At 39.2% G+C, this 26,458-nt stretch overlaps 1 protein-coding gene across 3 annotated transcripts in view; it reads left to right on the forward strand.

The window, feature by feature from the left end:
• sgcd (sarcoglycan, delta (dystrophin-associated glycoprotein)) overlaps positions 1-26,458 on the forward strand; it is a 547,041-nt gene that overhangs the window by 321,327 nt on the left and 199,256 nt on the right. For all 3 annotated transcript variants that reach the window (XM_051938031.1, XM_051938032.1, XM_051938030.1), the window contains one exon: positions 22,027-22,212. In XM_051938031.1, coding sequence (XP_051793991.1) covers positions 22,027-22,212 — 186 coding nt within the window. The remainder of the gene's footprint in view (positions 1-22,026; positions 22,213-26,458) is intronic.

Genomic DNA, 26,458 nt, shown 5'->3' on the forward strand with positions numbered 1-26,458 from the left:
ACAAGTCAACAGCAGGAGTTTCTACCGGCGTTTATGTCCGATGTGGGACCATTATTTTTAGATTTAGGCTCCATTTTAACTCATTCTTTGCTTCATACTGGTTGGTTTTATTTGTGGACGAAAACTTCCTGGTTACTTTTTGTAAAATATCCGGCTTTAATTGACACTTTCACAGTGATAACTACTTGTCAGAGGCTTTCAGAGGAACATTTCAGATGCCAAAACCGCTCGTTTGGGTTCAGGGAAATATCATGGTTTTGTTAAAATACGACCTTTTCACAACATGTTTCAAGCTTCTCCTCCTTTTTCTGGGCTACCAGGGTGGTAAATCCCAACATTTAATTGGTTGGAGCGACAGCAAAGTAATAAAATAAATGGCAAAGATATGTCGATTACGTTTTGGGAACCATAATTTATTATTGTGTTGTTAAGAACCTATTTCTGGTACGCCACCAATAAGCATGGTTTGGGAGAAATATATGCTTCTCTCAAGTAATTGAGAGTGCAGTTTAGTTGTGTAGGAATGTAAATTTGAGGAGACATGGTTGCATGCCACCATGTTTGCCTTGTTTAAGATAATGTCCAGATGAAACTGAGCTTCAGTATTTAACTAGCAGATTTAAGCATGAATAAAACTAATAGCGCCACTTTTATTTAGGAATATACAGTATGTGAAGCAGGTAAATAAGATCTTAAATCTCAATTTGTGCACCAGACCCTGCACTCAGGAGCACGACATTAACTAATATTGCAGCTTTAATTGATATTTATTGACTTCCTTCCAGAAAATGCAGTTAATAAAAAAGAAATGCCGTAAACCTGAAACCTTTGGGGCCACTTGGCCTTTAGAGGAGCCGCCCGTTGCTCATAAAGTCCAGCACATGCATTATGTGAACTAACAGCCAATGGTTAGACTCAGACAGCAGCTCAGTCACAACTTAGCTCCCTTCTTTGCAGCTCTGTGATAGAAACACTTGTAACAGTAATGTCAGACTGTCGTCAGCCTGATGGATTATTGATGCTGAGCCTTGATTCCGAGCCACAGCGACTGTGTTCGGCTGCTGGAGACCCCTGCTGAGCTTCCAAGGATCTGCCTCCAGGAAGCTGCTTTTGGCTGCGAGATTAATATTTATTTACTGTGCTTTCGGAGAGGGAGGTTGTGTGCCATCTGGTTGAGCTGCAGAAAATCCACCGGCTTTCCCACAAAAATCCCCCACAGACTCGTCCAATAGGCGGCGAGATCCTGCAAACGGACGGGCAGCTAAGCCAGTAGAAGGTGTGTGAGGTTTTCTGAGGAACGACTTCTGCACCAGAGAGAAAGGACAGTACTTCAATCCAACAGAACCGAGCACAACTTTCACCTGATGTAGAGCACCACACTAGAGTTTTATGTCTAAAGCCACTTAAGCACACGTGGAAATAACTTGAAAGTGGATTCACTGCAAGAGTCTCCACCTGATCCATCCAGAATGTTTCATCATCCTATCTTTACGGAGTGGTAAAATGGTAGTTGTTGCTGTTTCCTGTAGTGAAGTTAGATTCACTGCATGAATTAGAGTCATCTTGGATGGTGCCCAGGATGGAGTGATGGTGCCCTTGCAAAATAGGAAGTATTTTAGTGGAACATTTACAAACAGGGAAGTGAATACTGTCGCTAACATTGCTAATTACCCAGAAGAATCAAGCATGTCTGCTGTATGCATGATCTAAATCTTCAACAAAACTTTCTATTTTCATAATGCAGGTCACTGCTTGGAGGTTGTTGTTGTTTCCTGTAGCGAAGTAGATTTCAAAAACATCTGAACAGTGGAAGTCGAGGAGAAAGCTACACAGTGGAAAGGACAGGTTTATACCTGAAGTTTACAACTGGAGACTGGTAACATTCCAGAATAGAAGTAAAAAAGAAGATCTGCCTTGTTTAACAATTACAGTCATCTCAGACAAAGCTCAGCCTGGGATGTAGTGATGGTGCCCCTGCAAAATAGGAACTGTTTTAGTGGAAATTTGTCATTAAAATTACTAATTAACCAGAAGATTCAAGCAGATCTGCTGTATTGCATGATCTAAATTTTCTATTTTCAGTGTGTAGGTTGCTGCTTGGAAGTTGTTGGTGTTTCCAGTAGTGAGAGGAGATTGAGGAGAAAGCTGTGTGGTGGAGAGGGTAGGTTTATACCTGAAGTCTGCATCTGGTGAGTCAGAGTTTTAGTGGTGATGCCAGGCCAGAATAGAGGTTAAACAATAAACCAATTACAGTCATCTTGGAGGAAACTCAGCCCAGGATGCAGTGATGGCGCCCCTACAGAAGTGCTGGCAATGAAATTGCGACTTCACCTAAAGAACCAAACAGATCTATTGTAAATCTTTTCAGTGTGTTTTTTACAGCTTGTAGGTGGTGGTTGTTGTTGTTGTTTCCAGTAGCGATGGGGATTTAGAAAAAGAAAGCAAGGAGAAAACTGAAGTGGAAATGTTTTATATCTGAAGTCTACATCTTGTGAGTCAGAATAAACATCCTCTTGGCGTCTCTTTTGCTGGTAGAGGTGATGCAACCAATACTCATTCATTTTCTAGTAGTCTTTTTAGATTTGAAAAGAAATGCAAACTTCTTTTTTAGATCAGAGACTTGATGGTTGCATCTGTGATATCAAATTATTTAAACAGTAAAGCATGGTAATCCCTCTGGTATGCTGTCTTGTCTGGAAGCTTTTTTTGACTAACAGACTACAACAGCTGAGTCTTTGCTTTGTATGAATCCCTCATGCTTCCCACAGGCTGGAAAGTGAATGAAATTGCATCAGATTACGTTTTACTTTACCCAGCAGTTTCCCATGGGGCAGATTAAAAATGCAGCGTTCGTTCAGGAGTCATGTCTTGGACTTCGTCTGTCCACTTTCTGACTCACTCTGAGTCCTCTGAGATCTTCCTCTGGTGAACCGCAGGAAATTAAAAAACTCTTTCTGACACTAATTCTACGTTCTGCTGAAACCTGCGTCACATTTTTAGACTCGTTCTGCATCTGCGTACTTTAGTTCCTCCCATCAGGATAAAAACTCTGCACAGACTGATGCTCATTTAGACGAAGCGCCGTTAACATCGGCTGTCCTCTGATGTGAGACTAACGAGAACGTTTGATCACTTTTGGTCGTGAGTAATTTGTAGAAATTGGTTTTTAAAAATTCACAAATTTGCGTAATAGTTGGTAAAGTAGGGTTTTTTTCTTTATTCACCTCGAGGTAACGTCTCAGCATTAAATGTAAACACAAACAAGCAGTGAAAAGTTCAGCCGGAGCACTCTGCAAATAAAGTTATTGTCGTTATTATTCAGCGCCAATACTTCCCCCGAGGCTGCTTCCACAGCCGAGCGTATGAGTGTTTATGGTTCATGACACAATTATGATTAAGATGTTAGCCTCTCGCAGGAGGAGAGGGGCGCAAATAAGAAGGGAGAGGGAATCGGGGAGAGCGAGGCGAAGAGACAGGCAATTTAGCATCACTGTCTCTCTGGTGGGATGAAGGCGAGCGGTGCAGTGCTGACCTGCCACTGTGCTGCCTCTGATCCAACACCACTCTCCACATCTTCCTCCCACACCAGCACAGACGTTTGGCCTCTGTCTTTTCACGTCGCCACACCGGCGACCCCGTGGTCCAGAAGTGTGGTGTTTTCATACGTCCATCAGTCTGTATCATTCTCACAAAGAGATAAATTTGGCACAGACGTTTACTTGGACTGATCTCAAAAATCCATGTGTTAATTATGATGAAATTTCACACAAATGTCAAATAAGAAAGGAGGATGAAGTGAGACTGTTCTGATCCAGAAAGTGAAAGACTGACTTTACTGTGACGTCTTAACACTCTAGAAAGCTGTTTTTTCTCGCCATTTTTCAACACCTTACCCCTGAGACACATATGTTGACATAATAATGTTGGTAAACTGGCCACAAGCGAAGAATCCTTACACCAATTCTGATAAAATTACACACAAATGTCTAATAGGATCAAAAGAGGAAGTTGGTGGGATTATATGTCCAAAAACTTAAAGGTCAAATTTACTGTGACATTTTAATACTAAACAAAACTGTTTTTTTCTCACCGTTTTTTGACACCTTACCATTGAGTCACACTCTAAAATCTAATTCAAGACACTTGTTTTACCCATTTCATTACATTTTTAAAACTCTAATTAACTGATTTCAACTGTATTTGATGCAAGCTTTATTCCAGTGGCTGGAGTTGACATAATAATGTTGCATAAATTTAATTAATATTATGTGTCATTTAAACTCAAATTTCTAAACTGACCCTAAGTCAAGGCTTTGTGTTCTAATTATGATAGAAGTCCACAGAAATGTCTACTAGGATGAAAAGATCAAATTGGTGAGATTTTATATCCGAAAAGTCAAATGTCAACTTTACTGGGATGTCTTAGTATTTTATAAAAATGTTTTTCCTCACAATTATTCAACACTTTACCCCTGAGACTCACTCTAAAAACTAATCTAACAGATCTGTTCTCACCGTTTAATTAAATGCAAGGTTACAAGATAAAGAAAATCTAATTAACTGATTTCGACTATATAAGTTGTGAATGTTATGAAAATAGCTTAAGTTGACATAATAATGTTGCATCAGCTTAATATTATATTTAATTTAAACTCAAATTTCTAAACTACCGAGGACTCTAAATCAATTCTAATAAAATCTACTAGGATGAGAAGATTAAAGTAGTAAAAAGTCCAAGGTAACACACCTATTCCCACTGCCTAATTAACTGCATGGAATCGAGGTTCAAGAAAATCTAATTTACTGGTTTAAATGTTTTAAATTGCAAACATTATTTCAGTGGGTTGTATTCAATGCTGTAAGTTTGGCAATTTATATTTAAAAAAGACAAACCTGCTGAATAGTTTTAGGATCCAGAGAATCATATTATGAACAATGCCAAGAAAAAATGTACATTTTATTTGCAACGGAGGACACAAGTTAATTTTTTGCTGTATGTGTTTATTCTCTATACAAATAAAAACAGTCAAAGCACTGAAAAAAATATGTTTTATCTTTTATTTCAGTGATTTTTTATCCATTTAAGATGTGACACATGATATCTATTAGTCACCAATGGCATCTATTTTTTAAAAAAACCTGCAAAACATTAAGTGTTATCTTTCTAGTTTATCTGTATTTTATTTTATCCACATTGCATTAATATAAGTAACTAAATTTATGCCATGTTATGCAACAATTAAATAAACATTGAATGCAAATTCATCATTTAACATCTCATTTAATGTTGCTTTATTTAAAATACAACTACAAATCAGAGTTCCACTCATATTAACTCCTTATTAACTCCTTCGTGGACATCTGGGATGTGGGTTTTACTTCTAAACTTCTTCATCTCGCTGCCAACAGCTGTAATTTGGACTCCGGGGAGAAACGGTGGGTTTTTAGTTATATTTTAGCGTTTGAGCGGACAGTGAAAGGAAGTGTTGACGGGAAAAGTTGATCCTAGGAGTCTCTTTATGCTGCAGAGGATTTTAACTGCTTCCTGGATCCTGCCATCATCTGAACACTTCCTGGTTTTCCCCCTAATCCCAGCTCCTCTTCCCCATCGCTGCCGTCTGAGCACACTTTGGAGGGTTTTCTTCTCTGCCTGGTTGAAGTCTGACACATCTAAATCACCACAGGGTGCCAATCCCGACTCACTTCTTCCTCTGCTAAAGCTCGAGTGCATTTTGCTCACTTCTCCGGGTTTATTTTCGCTCTTCTTTAACGTGACGACATCCTCTCTGCTTCCCTTCACTCTAAATCCAGCCCCCTGATTAAACCTTTCGGTAGATAATAAAGTCATACTAAGAGAGAACCTGTTAGCTTTGGTGACATTAAAGATTAAGTTCATGTAATTATCCCTGTGAAGCATCGCCTCGGGCTTCACAGGCTTAGCAGAAAGGGGGGAAAGAAATAAAGAGGTGGATCTGTGATGAGAATCTGCTCTGGAGGGCTTCACGTGTCTAAAGGCACTTTTCAGCTAAAATTAGCAAACATTGATGTTGCTGCGTCGACTTGTGTGATTTTTTTTAAGTCTCTGTGGAATTAACTTCCAAAACGATGCAGACAGCAGGCTTTGCATGTGTTGCTGCTCTGCATACGTGATCTTTTTGTCCACGTGTCTACACAGTAGTCTGCAGAAACCCAGAATTTACTAACCTGGGCTCAAAAGTTTCAGCTTCTCCAGAGCAGAAAAGGTGTTTTTTTTTTTTGTTTTTGTGCGGCTTGCAGCATTAAAGATTGACAGTCTGTAATTAGCATGTAAACACAGCAGCATGTTGAGCTAACTGTTAGGCTAGCTACCAGAGCTAACTTGTTGGAGCAGATAAAATGTTTGTTGCCTTAGCTTAGCATGTTTGTGAGTCAGCATTTATCACACAAAGAACAGCTGAGGTCGTTCTGAAAGCACAAATACTGAAATGGAAACAAATGCTTGCTTTTTAATATCAGAAAATGTCTGCTTCTTTAACTTCGGAACTCCAAGCAGCAGTTTCTGAGCAGTTTGTGCTGTTTTGTGACATTTGTACTCAGTGTGAGATCATTTTTCACCACAATGTAAAGTCCTGCACCTATTAAGACGTAAAGAAAAGCTAAAATAAGTTTAGTATGATGCAACTATACTGCCGTAAATCATACCAAATGAAAAAATGAATAGTTTCATCTCTTTGATAATATATATTAAATTTGCAAGTTAGCTACATAAAGGTTCAAAAGTTTGGGGTCATCCAGACAATTTCATGTTTTCCATGAAAACTCCCACTGTTATCCATGTGCTAACATAACTGCACAAGGGTTTTCTAATCATCAATGAGCCTTTCAGCACCATTAGCTAACACAATGTAGCATTAGAACACAGGAGTGATGGTTGCTGGAAATGTTCCTCTGTATCCCTATGGAGATATTCCATTAGAAATCAGCTATTTACAGCTAGAATAGTCTTTTACCACATTAACAATCTCTAGACTGGATTTATCATTCATTTAATTTTATCTTCATTGAAAAAATCGTTTTTTTTTAAAAAAAAGTAAGGACATTTCTAAGTGACCCCAAACTTTTGAACGGTAGTGTACAACATGTTTCTAGAAATGGTGTCTATACATACTACTTCACTACTGCATACTACTTCTTATGTGATGAATTTTTAGACTTGTAGATTGAAGACCTTTGGATGAAATATGTTGATTTGAAGACCAGATTTGGTTACAGAGCAGCATGTCAAAGATGAATAGTCGAAGGACTGTTGTTCTTCAAAGCTGACAATCTGTTCTTTCTGATTATACGATATCAGGTTGTGATTAATAGTTTCTTTATGATGATTTTTTTTAATGATAACTTGCCTTCTAAACTGCTGCTGATGAATTTTGAAGTTCAAAGGACTGAGCTGATTCATCATTTTTGCTTGCAACGTGGGGCATAGGGTGTCAATTTCCTCTACAGAAGAGTCAAAACATTGAAAAAAACACACATTTCATCTTGTATTTTAGCCATTGTCTATCCATTTAAGATGCAAAATGCTGTTACTGTTCCCCACAAGTTCCATTGTATCATGACTTTGTGTTCATTCACAAGTAATTCATGCTAATTTAAGGAGACAACATTAAGTTTAAGAGGCAGCAACAAGTGGTTTGTGAAGCTAGCAACAGACTCCGGAGAAAAAAGAGCCACAAATAACCACACTTAACAATCAGCTGATTCAACTAATGTCATTTACATTTAAGACTGCAATGAGCAAAGGCAGGGGTGTGAAACATCTACTAGCATCTTTAACTCACAGCTACAAGCATTTAAAGCATCCAGTCTTCCATCCAAACACAGATACAGATGATTTTATTGTTTGAACAGATACACAGAAGGACAACTTTTTTACATTTCTAATGGGAATGTCATTAGTTTTGCATGTAAATAAGAGTTGCAGTATAAACAATCCCAAAAATGTTGGAAAAAAACAAGAAAAGCTGTCAAAGATCAGACAGTGCTGGAGATAAAGCTGTTTTGTTTTACTTTTTGTTGGTTTCTTGGACTGTAGCCCTGTTTAATTCCAGTTCTGTGTACCAGGAGTCATGATTCCTGCAACTTTAAAGCCTCAAAGAGCTCCACTTGTTTTTCTTTCCGTCTAAACCAACTTTGTGTAACTGTGCTTCATCAACACCTTGATTAATTACCGTGTTTAGGGAAATTAAATACAACAAAGGCAATTTAAAATGAATCCGCGATGCGTCTTTGTGTCTGCTGTGCTTTGTCTGCAAAACGTATTAAAGTATGAAACCTTCTAGCAGTTTGTCCTTGTTCTAAATTTGGAATAGAGACAAATAACTTCAAATAGTTTACTACAAAAATGGAACTTTAATAATCTCTGGGCAAATATACCCAACAAAATGGCCTGTGATTGAAGCAAAAGAGCAATATCTGGTAATATTTTCCCAACATTAACTGGAGAAAGTCAGCATTTAATTCTCTATTTACAGTTTTCATGATGGAAACACAAAACTGTTTACAGAAACCTGAAAGGAGTCCCACAGATGTTATATTTAGGTTTCTTACTTACTTCTTTCTTCTGCTAATCCAGGAAATTGGGATGTAATGAGGTTTGAACACCTGGAAAGCCCAAACACCAGCAGAATAAGCTCATTAAACTCATCCCTCCAACTCCTCCACCTTCCAGTAGGTTCACTAGGCTCTTAGCATCCATTTAATGGTGGAGCCTCATTTTCAGACCTACAAAGTGGAGCAAAAGTCCAAATTTGGAGACATATATTAGCAATTTTTCACCTAGAAATTTTTGAGTCAAACCCTAATTTTAGTTTCATTTTTCCACTTAAGTCTTGCGTTAGGGTTGAGTTTAAGCACCAAAACTATTTAGTTCAGTTTGGAAAAGGACTGTCATTTAAGTAAAAATACAATGTCTACATTCCAAAGCTCCATTTTATGCATATTTTTCAAGTCAGTCTGAGATTTTTCAGGCTCTTCTTCACTGCTGCACCTTGCTGGGAGTAAAGATGAAATCAGAACAGTTTTATGTGCAGTATGATGCAGTTAGAATGTTGTAAGTCATTTAAAGTACAGTAAATTAACATGATGGGTAGTTTTGGCCATTAAAAAAAAAACATTGTTATTTGTCTGTTTTTGACAGTGGATGTGGACAAAAATTAGTTTTTTGCGATTTTGCCCGATATTTATCATAATTTAACAAAACAGGGGCAGTCTGCCCATAATTCCATCAAACTTTTTTAATAATGTTGAAAAATATATACATATATATATCTATTGCTAATTTGACTTAAATAGACATGATGTAAAGTTTGAGTATGTTCTTTATGTACACACACACACACACACACACACACACACATAATATATATATATATATATATATGTATAGCCATGATTCACTCTCTTATAGATCTTAGATTCAGGGGGTTCTCCAAAAACTGTGTATAAAAGATGTAATTCTTTTCTCTACAGTTCAGCATCCCATCTGAAATGCAGAGATTTGAAAAATTGTCCCAATCATGTGCTCAGTCGTGCTGCTGACAGATCTGCTGAAGCTGCTCAAAAACAGAGTGGTAAAGAAAAACAACTTCATGCATTTGTCCTAAGGAAGAGCCTAAAGTTACTGAGCTATTTAAGTATTCCTCCCCTCCTTATTCCTTCCTATTTTCTGTTTAATCGCAGCTTCGTTGGGTCCCGGGCAGGTCGGACCTCTCATTAAAGTGTTTACAGTTATTCTGCGACCTTTTCGGTTTCTGTTAGCGTTAACTGCACTCGTCTTGCTGTAATGGGCCAGTAAGCAGCGAGCTGAGAGTCCGGCCTCGGTGTTAATGAGGGGAACTAAAAGGCAGAACTGCTGCTGCACTTGGAGGTTAAAAAATCCCTTTTTTAAATGCACCCATTGAACCCAGTGATAATAAACAGGAACACTAAAGGGCGACTCTAAACTACACTTTCTGCAGTCAAGTAAATATTGTGAAGCTGAAATAAAACTAAAGAAAAGGCTAAAATAGCTCCTCCTGAACCCCCACATCAATGTATTATATGTCACTAAAACTAATTATCCAGTTTTAAAAGACAGCTTAAGACAACTCAAATGGTTTAATCACATTTCAGCAGAATAACGTCATTTATTTCTCCATAACACTACGTCTCACCACAACTAAACTACATCTGAATTACATTTTGATAAAAGATATTATAAGTTTGCAGTGTAACACAAATATACTTGTAATGAATGTGTTTATACCATTTGTTTTTCTGCTTTACTGTCACTTTTTTCAGCCAGATGGGGCGGGACTTGTCACCATGGCAAACCAGAAAATGGAGAGACGTGGTGATTTTGTTGCATTCAAACCCAAATAGTGACATTTTTCCAAATCCTAAACAAGTAATTTAGGTGCCTTAACGTAACCAAGCCTCTAAAGTGAAAGTATCTAAAAAATGCAATACTCTCCTAAACTTAACTACGTAGTTTTTGCGTCTAAACCGAACCAGGAAGTGAGCAAAATCTGAGAGTAAACAACGACAGAAAACTAAACTGGGCACCTTTTCAACACATCAGGCCATAAATAAAGTTTATGGTGAGCTAATGTTGTCAGTACCTTTCAAAACGGTTACAATCTTCCTAATTAAAGTAATGGAATCGTGGAACTCCAACCAAAAATGGCAATGGCAAGGCAATTATTGCAGACTGTCAGTTAGCCTGACTTTATAAATGTAGACTGTGGGTATCAGGATGCCACTGGCTGCTTATTTTAGGTAGTTTTCTCCTCCTCTTTTACTTTACATGTTTACAGTCATTTAGAATGACAGAAAACTAAGGAAACTACGGAAATCAACAGCCTCCAAGCAAACCTACACAATGAAAGTGGTAAGTTTTGGACCGTGAATAGCTATAAAGATGTACAGAGAATATTTGCAGTTTTACGGGGATATTCTTGTTTGTCTTCTGTTGCTGTAAAAAGTCACATTTCCCAAGCATGGAAACTGTAAAAACAGGAGGAATTGTTGGATTTTCAAATAATCTGTGATGCAACACTGAATCAGGTTAAGTTCTGCCAGATGAGACTCCAGTTTTGTTGCTATTCTGCCAAAATTATGATTGGTAGAAGCACAAAAGCTGGTTTACATAGAGGTCTATATAGTGTCATTATATTTGCAAAACTCTCTGAAAAGTTTCATATTTTTTTTGTTCACAGCTGAAACAACGGCTTCACAGGGAGTGCAGAATTTGTAGTTTTTTGCAGCTTCTGTTTAGGGGAAATCCTTTTTGTTTCGGGCATTTTCTTAATGAAAAACATTGAATAACGTGATTTTGACATAATATCACGTCTTTGAGCTCAGATTTGGTTAATTTTGCTGATGAGAGCACAAATCACACATTATTACTTCAAGGACCATCTGAAAGTGAAAAATCAGTCATTTTTTTTTTATTTTCAAAGTGTTTGGCTCTGAAACATGGTTTAATTTTGGTGATTTTCTTAAGAGAACAAGCCTTTAAAACCTGGATGATGTCCTCAACTCAGTAGTTTTTATGGATACATGAACTTTCAAACCACACGTCTAATATTATGTCCATCAATGTTGAGATGCCAAACCAGCTCTGATCAATCAGGGAATGGAAATAAATTTAATTTGGATTTGGTTTATTTTCACGATGAAACTACAAATCGCACATTTTCAGCTCTGAAAAATGTTGTAATTTTGGGTATTTTTTTGAAGATATTTTGCCTTTGAAACCTCCTGTGGTGCAGAAAGCTAAAACCACATGTCTAATATGTCGATCCCTGTTGTTATTCCAAAACAACTCTGCATGAATTGAAAGTGATGGTAAGCCTTGATTTGGTTCATTTTCCCTAAGAAACCACAAATCACACATTATTGCTTTAATATTTGATAACCATGGAGAAGTTTGAAATTGGTTGTGGATATTTTTGAGGGTTAAATTGCAAACATTCAACCAAAATATTCCACAGAACTTAGTTTTTCGTCACTCTGAGCTAAGCTGAGGTGGTAAAGCAAGACCAACTGACCCATTTTTAAAAAAAAAATTTTGTTCAGCAAGAGACAGAATCGAGTTTTCAGAGCTGGATGTTGGTTATTTAACTGCAGCCATGTAAATAAACATTATTATCAGCGGTAGTGTAACAGATAGTGTTAAATGGCATCAACAGACCGCTAGTCGAATGTGTTTTGCATCTTCTGAGTGTTGAGCTGAGCAGCATGTGGTTGTTTCAGTGAATAAGGCTGTTTTCATACGAGTTTCATCAGATTCCTTCTGCATCGCTGCTGCTCTCTGATGCTGCTGTTGCTGAGAAAAACAGAAAATAACGCTCATACTGAGGTTCTGGTGCTTCAACCGAACGATAAAATAAAAAAGGATATCTTGAGAGGCTCTCCAGACGAAGGAAGGGGAAAGTTAATAGCAACAGAGGAGGACTGTTGGGTCGCTTCAGGACGGCAGCGACTGGAGCTTCTCCTTGTTGATGGTCAATGTGGGTCCACGGTACAACAAAGTGAAAGCAAAACATGGACTCAACAACAACAGATGGAAAAACTGATAAAATGCTTTGATGCAAAATGAGTCAGAAAGCCACGTAGAAGACCAGCGAACGCTCGTTGTTCCACTACGACTAAACTGCATGTCAGTTACGTTTGGAAGAAAACCTATTTTTCTAATTAACGTACCTTTGAAAACAACACTCGTACTGAGGTTCTGGTGCTTCAACCAAACAATTAAACGAAAGGGATTTCTTTTAGAGCTCTAAGGATGAAGGAACAGGACCACTTCAGGACGGCAGTGACTGAAGCTTGTCCTTGTTGACGGTCGATGTTGGTCCACAATACCACACAGTGAATCAAAACATGCACTGCAGCAACAACAGGCAGAAAAAAACAGAAAAAAATCCCTTGATGCCAAACGTACAGATCCAGAAAGTAACCGTAGGAGACCAGTGAACGCTCGTCCCACTGCGACTAAACTGTGTCTCAATTACACTTTGAAGAAAAGATATTTTTTGCACAATTACATTGAAACACAAATTAGTGTCCAATTATTAAATTAGTGTCCATTTATAATAATGTTCTTATTGTGGTTCTGGTGCTTCAATCGAATGACAAAATTTAAAAAAGAAAAAGACTCCAACAGAGCAACAGAGGAGGAACGTTGGGCTGCATCGACTATGACTACGACAACCACACTGCATCTGAATTACATTTTGAAGAAAACGTACACTAGTACTCAAAAGTTTGGGATCAGCCAGACAATTTAATTTTATTTATTAATGTGCTAACATAACTGTACAAGGGTTTTCTAATCATCAATGAGCCTTTCAACACCATTAGCTAACACAATGTAGCATTAGAACACAGGAGTGATGGTTGCTGGAAATGTTCCTCTGTACCCCTATGGAGATATTCCATTAAAAATCAGCTGTTTGCAGCTAGAATAGTCATTTACCACATTAACAATGTCTACACTGGATTTATTATTCATTTAATGTTATATTTATTGTAAAAAAACTGCTTTTCTTTCAAACACAAGGACATTTGTAAGTGACCTCACACTTTTAAACAGTAGTTCATTTTTTGCACAGCTACAATTGTTTGTAACAAATGACAAATTAATGTCTAATTAATGTTTCTGTAGAAAATAACACTCATATTGAGGTTCTGGTGCTTCACCTGAACAATAAAGTAAAAAAAAGGCTTTACAAAGGAAGACTGTCAATAGCAACAGAGGAGGATTGTTGAGCCACTTGTTGATGGTGGATGTGGATCCACAACACAGTAAAGTGAGATCAAAGCATGCACAGCAACAACAGATGGACAAAACAGAAAAACATCCCTCCATGCAAAAAGTTCTGAGCCAGAAAGTAAACGTAGGAGACCAGCCATCCTGCAGAATGTCTCCAAACCCAGCGTCAGTAAAACGTTCAGTAACTTCTCAGTCAGCCGATCACATTTAATTTCCGCTGTTTAGCCACACGTTGCAAACAAGCCGCCTCTGGCCGTCATCCATTGGACTCCTCGTCCATTTGCAGGCCCCAATAAAGGCGTTTCCGTTGGCAGCAGCCGCCGCCGGGTCCTGGTACCGATCCACATGTTGTCTATAAAGGTCCTAATGGGGAGCTGCCTGGCTATTTGGCAGCAGCAATGACCAATAACATTTTGTAAAACCTCATTTCTGCCTCTAATCAGAGACAGACTTTGTTTTTGGGCTGTTGGGTTTTCTTCAGGCTCTCCCACTGAATAGCTGGCTGAGCCAGCGGCTGGAGGGAAAAAGACTCAAAAGGCCGCTGATTTGATTTGCCTCCAATTTGCCTCTTATTTTCTTTCTCCGCGGCTCTTGGGCTGCACTTTCTTAGCGCGCACACCTTCGCTCTTACCAGAGTGGCCATTATTTAGCTCGTAACCAAGCTCCACTCTCGTTCCTCGCAGCTCGGAGCCTCTGCATTTATTGGAAAGCTATCAGTGCTCTTTGTGCATGGATGGAGAGTCTGAAGGAAGCACGGAGCAGCCCGCAGTTCTGTTTTATTACTGCAGTACGTTTTATTTGATTTGTGTGAGCGGAGGAGATCCACAATGTAATTCTGTGCATGTGCAGGAAAAGGAAAACCAATCAAGCAACGAGCGCATTTGTAAAAAAGCATCAGCAATTTGTTGTTGTGCTTAGATTTGTGATTAGTGTCGCCATCTGTTTGTCAAGCTGCTGCATTTATTCCCATTCTAAGTAAAGATACAGACTCATACGTGCACACTGAGCTATTAATGCAGGTCGGATAATGAAAACTGCTGCAGACACTAAAACTAACAGCTCACTGATTCTATTAGCCAAATATAGAGACGATTGGGTGAAAAAGTAGAAAACTACCTTGTTTTTCTGTGATTACATGCATAGTATGATGTGAAAAGTCAACAAATGACTTTAATACCTCTAGATGGACAGGATCAATCAATCTGGAACTATTGGGATGGTCTTGTAGGGAATAAATCTGCATCAAAAAGTTAAAAATATATTTAAAAAGATGATCAGAACCTTTCCTTTATGGTATAACACATCCAAAATAGTTTCTTTCTGCCTTGGATTGCACTCAGATCTGATTTTGCACTAATTTTTATTGAACTTTAAGGTTCTGATTTGTAGATTTAAATGCTCAAACTAACTAGACATGCAGATGAAGCCGCTGTTTTTGGTTTTTGTTGCCAAATACTACCACTTCACTGATGTTGTGTTTCTTTAAGCAACCTAATCTTCATTTTTGGTGCTTCTCTCCACAAATTTCTTGTCTTTTCTTGTGCTTAAAGTAAACAGAAAACTCTGAAGTTGGTGTAAATTGCCTATGAGAGAAACTTTTCTAGTAAATATGTCATGAAAAATGAGAACTGTGGAAGTTTTCTGTTTGTGTCGCGCAGCTAAATAAGGTCAGAACCAGTGTGTTTGCCTTCAAACACTTCCAGTAATGTGATAATTGAGCATGTCGCAGTATCAATGCAGAAATTACTCATTGTGCAGCCTGACGGTTTACCAAACTATTAACCCTCTGAACAGTTAACTTTTTCTTTGCTCCTGTCACATTTTTCTTTATATATCGAGTCCTGCATCTCTGAAACAAAACAACCATGAAGAAGTAGAGAAAACTCTCCGTTATTGTGTGATGTATTAAAAACATCAACAATCCTAATCAAGTAAAAACAAAAGTCAACATATCAACATTTTTCCAAGTGCTGACACTGGAAATATTGAAGATTCTACACATGACAGATGTTTTACTATTTACGTATTCTGTGAAAACACCACCTGCAGTTCAGCTGAAAACTCAGAATTTTTCCCACATGACTGTAGGTCACAGCTGAGTCACTAATGGCTTCACAGTTGCATCGAAGTACGCAGAATTTTCTGTTTTTTATAGAATCTTTATATCGCGAAGTCTTTATTTTTGACACATTTTTAAATGAAGCTTGATTTAGATTAAATATCCCAATTTTAAGCTACGATTTGGTTAAGTTTAGTAGTTGCAGTACAGTCAGAACACTGAAAATCTGCTATTTGTTTCTGTTTTCACAGTTTCTGGCTGTTATAAACAATGTAATTTGGGGGATTTTTAAAGATTACTAATGTGCTTTCAAACCTGCTGGCTGGTTTGGAGCTTTTGAGAGTTGAAACTTGCACAAAAAAAACATGCAAACTAACAGAAAAAGCAAAAGCTGCTAGATGATGTATGCAGAAGTCTCATGTTATAAATCTGACACATCTGTGGTGTGAACACAGATTCATGCTCAGTCATTATCCGTCTCTGTTACAGCTTCTACATTCACACATGATCAACAACGGGACAGTTTTGCATCCATTTCATTCGGTCTGAAAATGCAGCGTTGTTTGTTTCCTCTTTACAATTCAACGTGAGCTGAGCAGTGAAGCTGCTGCGATTACACTTGTGCACACTTAAAAGCATCCGTTGGTTGTAGAGTCGGTTTGTTATGTGACCTGTTTCACGTCAAACAGGCAGATTATCCAACTTTGTGTGCAGCTGATTTTATAACTCAGTAGAGAAAATAATTCAGTGACAGCACACAAAGAGAAATGCGAACATGACGCCCGTGAATGTCCGCTTACATGCAGCTGCCACAAGCGTTTTCCAGCCAAGAGTTCAGCCTTTTCTGCTCGTTAAAGTTCACTGGTTGAAACACTTTATGGGTCTTTTTCACTGCAGTATGAAGTCCTGCAGCTCTGCACAACAACTGCTAGAGGTTGAGAGAAATCAGGCATGTTTACAGTGTAATATGATTAAATTATAAAACAAACAAAAACACGTATGACATTTTCCTAAAGGGTGACTCTACATACTGTAGATACTGAGCTATAAACATATGTTTCTGTACTTGTCTCCTCTCTGTGAACACTGCCTTTAAGCTTAGATTTGATCAAATTTCGTGACTAAATGGTTCGTCATAGATACCTCTGTCTGATTTTACAGCTCCTGTCTCTGATTAACGGTGTCATTCTGAAGATTTTTTGTAGACGTGATTTTCAAACCTGCTGAGGGTTTAGAGGATTAAAACCACATTTTTAGAGTTATATTGATCCATATTGTGATGCCAAACCGGCTCTCATCGATTCAAAGAACGTACACAGATTAAAGGTTAGATTTGGTTTATTTTCTTGGTGATTACTTTGAGGACCACATGGACGCTAAAATCTGCTTGTTTTAACTGATTTTAAAGTTTTTGGTTCTGACAAATGATGCAGTTTTGGAATATAATTTGCTTATCAAACCTCCTGGAGTGCAGAAAGCTAAACATCTAGTCAGTTAGAGAAACAAAACAGATTTTAAGCCTTGATTTGGTTAATTTTCCTGATGAAACCATAAATCATACATGATTACTTCAAGGACAATCTGAAAGGTGACAAGCTGCAGAATCTTTCAATTTGTACCGTTTTGGCTCTTAAAAATGGTGTAATTTTGATGATTTTTGAAAGCTGAGATTTGGTTAATTTTCCCAATGAAACCACAAATCCCACATGATTACTTCAAAGACAATCTGAGAGCTGAAAATCAGTTAATTGTTTCTGTTTTTACAGTTTTTATCTCTACAAAACTGTGTAATTTTGGTAATTTTTGAAAATCACATGCTTTTAAAAACTGGGTAGCTGTCCAGACTAAATAATGTGCTTTTGTAGATAAAATAACTTTCCAATCACACGTCTAACGTTATGTTTATCCCTGCTGTGGTGTCCAAACACATTCAAGAGAATGAAAACAGATTTTTAGCTTAGATTTGGTAATTTTCCTGATTAAACCGTACATCACACGCGATAAATTCAAGAACCACCTGGAAGATAAAAATCAGCAGACTTTTTCTGTTTTTACAGTTTATGACTCTAAAAATTAGTGTCATTTTGGGGGTTTTTCAAGATAATTTGCCTTACAAAACTCCTGGGATGCAGGAAGCCAAACGGATCAGTCAGTTAGAGAATCGAAACAGATTTTTAGTCTCGATTTGATTAATTTTCCTGATTAAACCACAAATCACACATGATGACTTCTAGAACCACCTGGAATCTAAAAATCTGATTTTTTTCAGGTTTTACAGTTTTTGGCTCTGAAAAATGGTGTAATTTTGCTGATTTTTAACGTGCCTTGAACACCGAGTTTTGGGGTTCAGACGCTTCACTCCAAAACCTCGTACAGAACAAGATGCTTGGTTTTCATATCTGAGCTCATAATAAGTAAATCTTATGAAATATGAGAGCGTTGTGATGTTCCTGTTCTTATCAGCGTGTGTGTCACAGCATGCCTGGATTAAAGCGTGTTTCTACCATCAGATTAGTGGCAGATCAGCCTCTCTCTGCTGCTGCTGCTGCTGTTGTTGTTGTTGTTGTTGTTGTTGTTGTTGTTGTTGTAGGTAAACCTGTGCGTACATCGTGGACTCACACATTTTCACATGAACGATCGAACACACTTTATTCTGTCGCCTCGACACCTGCACAGCTTCAGCTTTTCTTCTCTTCTGTCCTCAAGGCCGATTTTCTTTGTTCATGTTTGTTTCCAGCGATGCAAAAACCCTCCAAGTCGATTTCAATCTATGTAACGTTTATATTCCATGTAGCCGCATTTATGAATGATGAGCGTTACACTTCATCTGAGTAGACGCGTTTTTTTGTCCTTCTGTGTCCGCTTTTGTTGTTTTGTGTCTCATTTTTAATCCTTTTCTGTCCCAGTTTTGTCATTCTGTGTCTTATTTTTGTGTTTGTACCTCATTCTTGTTGCTCTATGTCTAATTTTGGTCATTTGGAATCTCAATTTACGTCTTGTTTGTGTCATTTTGTGCCTTGTTTGTGTTGTTTTGTGTCATTGTTGCAATTTTTGCTCTGTTTTTGTGTTGTTCTTGTGCTCTTCTTGTGGGGGGATTGTCTCATTTCTTTTGTTGAAAGTCTTGTTTTTGTGTGTTTTTGTGTATTAAATGAGCAACGTTGCCTTGTGTGTGTCATTTTGTGCATCATTTTTGGCATTCTATGTCAAATTTTGCTCAATTTGAATCTCAGTTTGTGCCTCGTTTGTGTAATTTTGTGGCTTGTTTGTGTCATTCTTTCTTCGATTTGTGTTGCTTTGTGCTCTGTTTGAAGTGTATTGTCATTTTGTGTCTAATTTTTGTCAGTTTTTTGTCTCATTTATGACATTTGGTGCCGTGTTTGTGTTGTTCTGGGTCTCATTTTACCTTTGCGTCTCCTTTCTTTTCATATTTTTCAGCTCACACTGTCAGTTTTTACGACTGCCTGCTGTTACTTTTGACAGCAAAAAGGCTCAAATTTTACAGTTTTTAAAGACATTATTTAAAAACAGATTTTTTACAGTATTTTTGTACAGTGAAGGATATTTCAGCCATTAGAAAACATATATAAAAGCTAAATTCACTTTTCTTTTCACATTTTGATGAATTACTCAACGCTGTTCTCTAAAACTCCCTCAGGACTTTAATATTTCACACTTTTTCCGTTTTCTGGCTGCTGTCAGCGTACTCTACCTGATTTTAGTCACACAATCAGTTTCATTTTGAAGTTTTCATATCAGTTATCTGAAGCTGTCACTGTGGACAAGAAGAAAAACTAATCCAGAGAAAGGAAATGGAAAAGCTGCCTGTCAGTCTTTCTGTGGTTCCTCATAATGAACAGCGTCAGAGCGGCTCTGATTGGACGGTTCGTGACTCACCACCACTGGAATGGATCTTTTGGTCTTCATGGTCTAAATCTGGGAGGGTTTCAGCTCAGAGCTGCTGTTTGTCACGTTTGTGTTTGAAGAAGCTTCATCTGAATATTGAGCTGGAGCCACGAGTCTCTGATTCACTGCAGAACAAACCAACCAATCACTGGACTCCTGTATGATCAGTTAAACCACAGAAGAAGAACTAGTAGGTCACTTATGGATGCAGCAAAAACCTCAAACATGCAGAATTCGGTCTTTCTTTACCACAAAACTTAAAAACAAATTCACATGCAGGCAAGAGCTGCAGCGATTCATTGAAGTATTGACTAATTGTCAACAATTAAAACAGTACCCAGCTATTTTAAGAATCAAATAATCGGTTGGGTTGATTTTTTTAAGAGGAAAAAGCCAAATATTCACATCCACAGAGTAAAGAGCTCTGTAGTTTTGTTTAACCTCTGATTCAGAATTTCCTGGAGCTTAACTTTTCAAGAAAAACACAAATTAATAACAATAATAGTACTTAAAATGCACAGTTATTCTTTTAAATATGGTTAAAATAACAGCATTGTTTCCTCATTCATTGAAAAAGAAATACAATAAAAATAAATTCAAATGTTTCATTTTATGGTCAAATATTGTAAAAGCATGAATTACCATTTTTGATTTGATTTGTGATTTGGCCTTTTTTCACAGTCAACATGATTTTCTGTGATTTTATGAGTTATTTTCTGTATTTTCTTTTTCTAACTGTGAAGATCTGTAAAATAAGGACACATTTTTCTAAAAACGGCACTTAACACATTTAATTTAGAGTAACGCTTTTTTCCTTCAATTTAGACTTTAGATGACCCTGAATGTGACAGAGCTTTGTCCAGTTTCATCTCATCCCCAGAAGAACGATAAAAAACAAAGGCGATGTGGAGGTTTTTCAGAGCAGCCTCAATCGGGATGACAGTTTCGTGTCTTTTTTTTGTTTTTTTCTGATTCTCAGTGTTTTTTCTCGTCTCTTCTATCAGCCCAGACATCACAAAGATCTCTCTCTGCTCCTCTGCATCCCGCCGTCAAACTCAAATATAAAATCCGAGCGTACACAATGAGATTTCCCCGTTGTTTTTTTCTTTGCTTGCTGACTGGTGTTTCGGCGCCTCCTGTCTCGCGCCATTTGTTTCAGTTAGCGGCTAATGCGTGCGGTTGTCAAAAGCCATCGGCTCTGGTGGGGTGAGGCCGACAGTAAATTGTATTTTTCCACAGAGTTATTAGACCGTTATTACGGCGCTGGAAGTGAACAATGCCTCCTCGTCTTCACGGGCGGACAATTAGAATCATCATTAATCGCCACTATCGGCGCATCGGCGGGGCAGAGGGGGTGTAATGGAGTTACAGACCACTTATGGGCTAATCAATCAATGCAATCGCTAACTAAACTGTCTTTCATTGTGCCAGAGCTGAGAGGCTGGTCAGCGGCTCGACTCCCGGCATGTGAGAGGAATGTTTATTTGTGGTAATGTCCTTATAATCTCTCATCTTTAAGGTCATTTTCCATTTTCTCTGCAGAGCTGCATCATAAGTTTCCAAGCAATCAAGTAGCTATAAGGGATTTTTTTGCAGCTCCAGTGCAGCTAAATGTTTCTCTGAGAAGACGGCAACGAATAAATAGGAGCTAAAAGTGCAGAGCGATGAACGCTAACACTGTTCAACAGCTGAAACTTCTCAACCAAGATGATAAAATGTTGATTGTGTGAACAAAACATCAATTAATGTAGTTTTAGCTTTAGTTTAGTAGCTTAATAGGAGCTAAATCTGCAGCGTGGTGAATGCTAATGTGGCTAAGAAGCTGAAACTTCTCAACCAAGATGATAAAATGTTGATCGTGTGGATAAAACATCAATTAATGCAGTTTTAGCATTAGTTTAGTAGCTCAGCAGTAGCTAAAAGTGCAGAGTGATGAACGCAAACGCCATTTAAAAGCGCTAATATGTCCAATCTGTGGATAAAACATCAATTAATGCCGCTTTAGCTTCAGTTTAGTAGCTGAATCTAAGTTAAACGTGCAGACTGATGAGTGCTAATGCCGCTTAAAAGCTAAAACTTCTGCAACAAGATGATGTCAGTTCTGTGGATAAAACATCAATAAATGCAGCTTTAGCTTTAGTTTAGTAGCTCAATAGGAGACTTCTAGATTTCCCACAAGCACAAACTGACAGACGAGCTTGTTATCAGGAACGCTGATGTCACCTGCAGCCATATTCATGTTTCTTCTTCTTCTTCTTCTTCTTCCCCCCAGATGACCCAGGAACAGTGCACTCATAGGAACAATGTCCAGAGTTCAGAGAAACCCCAAGTTTACAAAGTGGGAATATACGGCTGGAGGAAACGCTGCCTTTACTTCTTCGTCCTGCTGCTGATGATCCTGATCCTGGTCAACTTGGCTCTAACTATCTGGATCCTAAAGGTCATGAACTTCACCATAGTAAGTCCACTTCTTCTGCTGCTGCTGCTGGTTTGTGGTCTTAATGCGAGGAACGTTCCTCGTTGATCGAGGTATTTTTAAGCTGCTTTATTGAGCACAAACTGCTGTCGCAAAGACCTTAAAGCTGCTGTCCGGAGTTTCCGTTTGTTTTCAATCTATCTATCGTTGTTTAACAAAGCTTAAATGTGTTAGTCTAGTTCGATACTATAATATAAAGTTAGTATAACGCGATATGAAAATTTATTCCTGAGCTCCGCCTTCCTCTCATAGACCCCCATGTTATTCCAAAAAGCGCCGGTCGCTGCCGACCAATCGAGTTCGAGCTTCAGCTTTGTCATGCTGTCAATCAACGGTTACGCGCACAGCAAGCAAGCCCACGCAGAGGTGGGCGAGCTACGCACTACACAACCGCGCGCACATTTGTTTTGCTTGTGGAGGAGAGAGCATCAGGGCTCAGCAACTTCCAGAAAAGTTACCAATCCCACGGCTTGTCAGGCCAAGAGACTGCAGGACATTTTTTGGCTCGGGGTGCTCGCGTCGCTCCCCGACCACGGCCTCCATAGCTCGCCTGACGGCTTCGTTTAGATGCCCGACCTCTGGAGGAAGATGTTGGGGCGTCTGGGACATACTCTTCGTCAGAGGAGTCATGCAATTCTGAACTCTAGATAGAAATAAATAAACAATGTAACACATATACACGCGTAAATGCACTAAATTTGATAAACAACGTCATCCAGAGGGATACACGAGTGTAATCACATATTGAAACTTTACTAGTTCGTCCTAGCAGATTCATGTTATTTTGGTATTAGGACAAGTTAGACTCAATACAGCATTCTAACGTAATTCCTTTATTATTTACTAAATGTACTAAATGTAGAAGAGTGGAAAACAGCAAAACAGGCAAGATGCTGCAGCACTCCAGGCACTTCTCTCATGTACTGCGCACGTGCACAAATAAAGGGGCGAAATCAGAGGGAGGGAGGGTGGGACCAACAGTGTTTTGGGAGACGCTGCGATTCAAACTCCGGACAGCAGCTTTAAGCACAAATCTTCTTTTTCGTCCTTTTGAATTTGGTTTGATTGTTGGTTTGCAAACCGGTTTAAAGGCTCATTACCGCCACCTGCTGGACTGGAGTGTGGAAGAAAGGCAGAATTTATTTCCATAATGTGGCTAAAATGTAGAAAATTGAAAAATAAAAGTCACCCAACAGTCACATGTTACATCTAAAAGTATTCTGAGAGCTGAAACATCAAAGTTCATGAGTGTAACAAAAGAAATCCTGGTAAAAAATTAAATAATAATAATAGTAATACATATGTTTTTTTTTTCTGGCATGCTGGTTGACAAAAGAAAAAATATGTTAAAAATTGTGAAATATTCAAACTTTCAAAAACTGTCAAATAATAATCATAATAATAATAATGCAATTTTTCTTACATAACTGTCACCAAAAGAAAGCAATATGGTAAAAACAGTGGAATATTCTAACATTCAAAAAATGTAAATACTGCTGCTACTACTACTACTAATAATAATATTAATTACAGGGTTCTTGCCAGCGCATAACGGCCTGTTACGCTCAGTTTAAAAGATTACGCTGTGATTAGGGTCGCTACGCCAGCGCATTTCAAAGATTACGCTGTTGTTATGAGAGTGTGTGGCTCCGTCATGAGAGAGGGAGAGAGAGCAGCGTGTGTGTGGGAGGGAGGGGGAGAGTGAGTGAGAGACACGGCAGTCGGTAGAGGTGGAGAGGTGTGTATTTGCTGGGTTGGCCTTACTGTGCGGTTCAGCCACTGTTGATAGACAATAAAGGCTGCAGTGTTCTTCGATGCGGCTGGGCTCCTATGTCTTTGCCTCTACGGCTGCTGAGGAAGTGAAGGGGGTTAACCCCGGGCTTCCTGACCATGGTCGGGGGCCGAACAGGAAGGGTTAACACTGTGATTAAGGCCGCTGCACTGTTATTTTGACAGATAACGCCATGTGCGTTTATTTTTATCAACTGGGTGCCTATCTAGGTTAATTTATGTCTCCCCACCTCAGCCGTACTTTCCTGTTGATTGACCTGTTCCTGTCTATTGCGCGTGCGTGCAGGAGGACCTGCCGTTACGCTGAAAAAAAATCCTGGCGAGAACCCTGAATTAGGAATGCAATTATTCATAAAATAATTCTTGTTGTAAGCAGAATTACATAAAGTAAAACTCTGTCATTTTACAGTAAAAAGTAACAAATAACTATTTAATTTCCCATTTTTTAATCTTTACTATTGTCAAGGCTTAACGGGTCGGACCCGAGCAGAGAGCCACACTACCAAGGCTGGTTGGAACGAGAACGTGCTTTATTGTGAGGGAGTGAATAGTGGCTCGGTGGGGGGAAACCAGGGTGCAGGAGCGGGGAGCGGCTGGTGTAGTGGGGGGCTTGGCCAGGTGGGTCTGGAGGCTCCGGGAGGTGACGAGCAACAGGCTTGCTGCTGTGGGTCTCCGGGTGGTTGGGAGGGAAGCAGGTCGGGGGGTCCAGGCAGGAACGTGGGGTCCAGGCAGGAACGGGGGTCCAGGCAGGAACGGGGGGGTCCAGGCAGGAACGGGGGGGTCCAGGCAGGAACGGGGGGGTCCAGGCAGGAACGGGGGTCCAGGCAGGAACGGGGGTCCAGGCAGGAACGGGGGGTCCAGGCAGGAACGGGGGGGGTCCAGGCAGGAACGGGGGGTCCAGGCAGGAACGGGGGGTCCAGGCAGGAACGGGGGTCCAGGAACGGGGGGTCCAGGCAGGAACGTGGGGTCCAGGCAGGAACGGGGGGTCCAGGCAGGAACGGGGGGGTCCAGGCAGGAACGGGGGTCCAGGCAGGAACGGGGGGTCCATGCAGGAACGGGGGGGTCCAGGCAGGAACGGGGGGTCCAGGCAGGAACGGGGGTCCAGGCAGGAACGGGGGGTCCAGGCAGGAACGGGGGTCCAGGCAGGAACGGGGGGTCCAGGCAGGAACGGGGGTCCAGGCAGGAACGTGGGGTCCAGGCAGAGGGAAACCGGTGACGAATGGGTTGGGGAGAGCCGGAGGGGAAGGAGGACGGCGGGGATCCCGGACAGCTGGATCTAGGCGAGGAGCAGGAGAAAACAACGTAAGAGAATTGGCAAACTCAACAGATTTAACAGGAGGCTAGAGAGCGAACTGACTGTGGAGTCTTGTTCAACAATCTGGCAGGGAGTGGAAGGATGAACCGGTTCTTATTGCAGGTTGTGTAATCAGTAGAATGTCCATCAGCTGTCCAGGAGCCGTAGAGGAGGTTGATTGCCTGAGTGGAGTCAGCTGAGAAGCTGAACTCCACTCAGGCGCCGAGCTGCAGAGGGAGAGACAGGGCAGAGGAGCGGATGGGAGACCAGACAGAAACTGAGGGACAGAAAGAGAGGAACAGATGGGAAAAGGGGGTATTGGGGATGTCAGATGGGAAGGACGGGGGTGAGGAGGGAGCCCTGACAACTATACACAAATTTCTTTCAAATAACAGCAAATATCTGTAAAATATATTTAAAGTAGACTTATATACAGAAAAACAGTCTCATTTTACAGCCACACGTTGTAAAAGACCAAGTTACTATTTGTAAAAATACAGATTTTTAACGTTCTTTACATTTTCAATCAATCAATCAATCTTTATTTATAAAGCCCTTTTCATGCCAGGGAGCAGCTCAAAGTGCTTTACATAAAAACAATACAACAATTAAAAGCACTTAATACAGGAGATATAAAAACAAACACATGCACACACATACAAATACACATAAACACACACTCACACAAACTCAGGAATTAAGAACACTTGAGGAAACAAATTTACACCCATTTAAATACAGAGTACATGGAAAATACCATCATATACTATTTTTGTAATTTTACTAGATATGTGTAATTTCACAAAGAGGGAAAATCTGTGAAGCAGCAAACAAAAGCAGCAAATATCAGTAAACAAAGATATATAGTAAAAAAATGTGCAATTTTACAGTCAAATGTTCAAAAATAACTACTTTTGATGTATTTTCTTTGTTTATAATAGTTGGTAAATTACACATTTTAAAACTAGTTTTACTGGTTAATATACGTGAATATTTATAGAATAATATACGTAAAAAATACAGATTATTGATGTGGCCAGTTAACTAGTAAACGAAAACATTTTCTTTACAGATTTTACCAGATTTTATCTTTAATTCAACAAAACTGGGAAAAACTGCAAACTGACAGTAGATTGTTCAAGA

The sequence above is a fragment of the Acanthochromis polyacanthus genome, chromosome 17 (assembly GCF_021347895.1).
Source record: "Acanthochromis polyacanthus isolate Apoly-LR-REF ecotype Palm Island chromosome 17, KAUST_Apoly_ChrSc, whole genome shotgun sequence".
Classification (NCBI taxonomy): domain Eukaryota; kingdom Metazoa; phylum Chordata; class Actinopteri; family Pomacentridae; genus Acanthochromis; species Acanthochromis polyacanthus.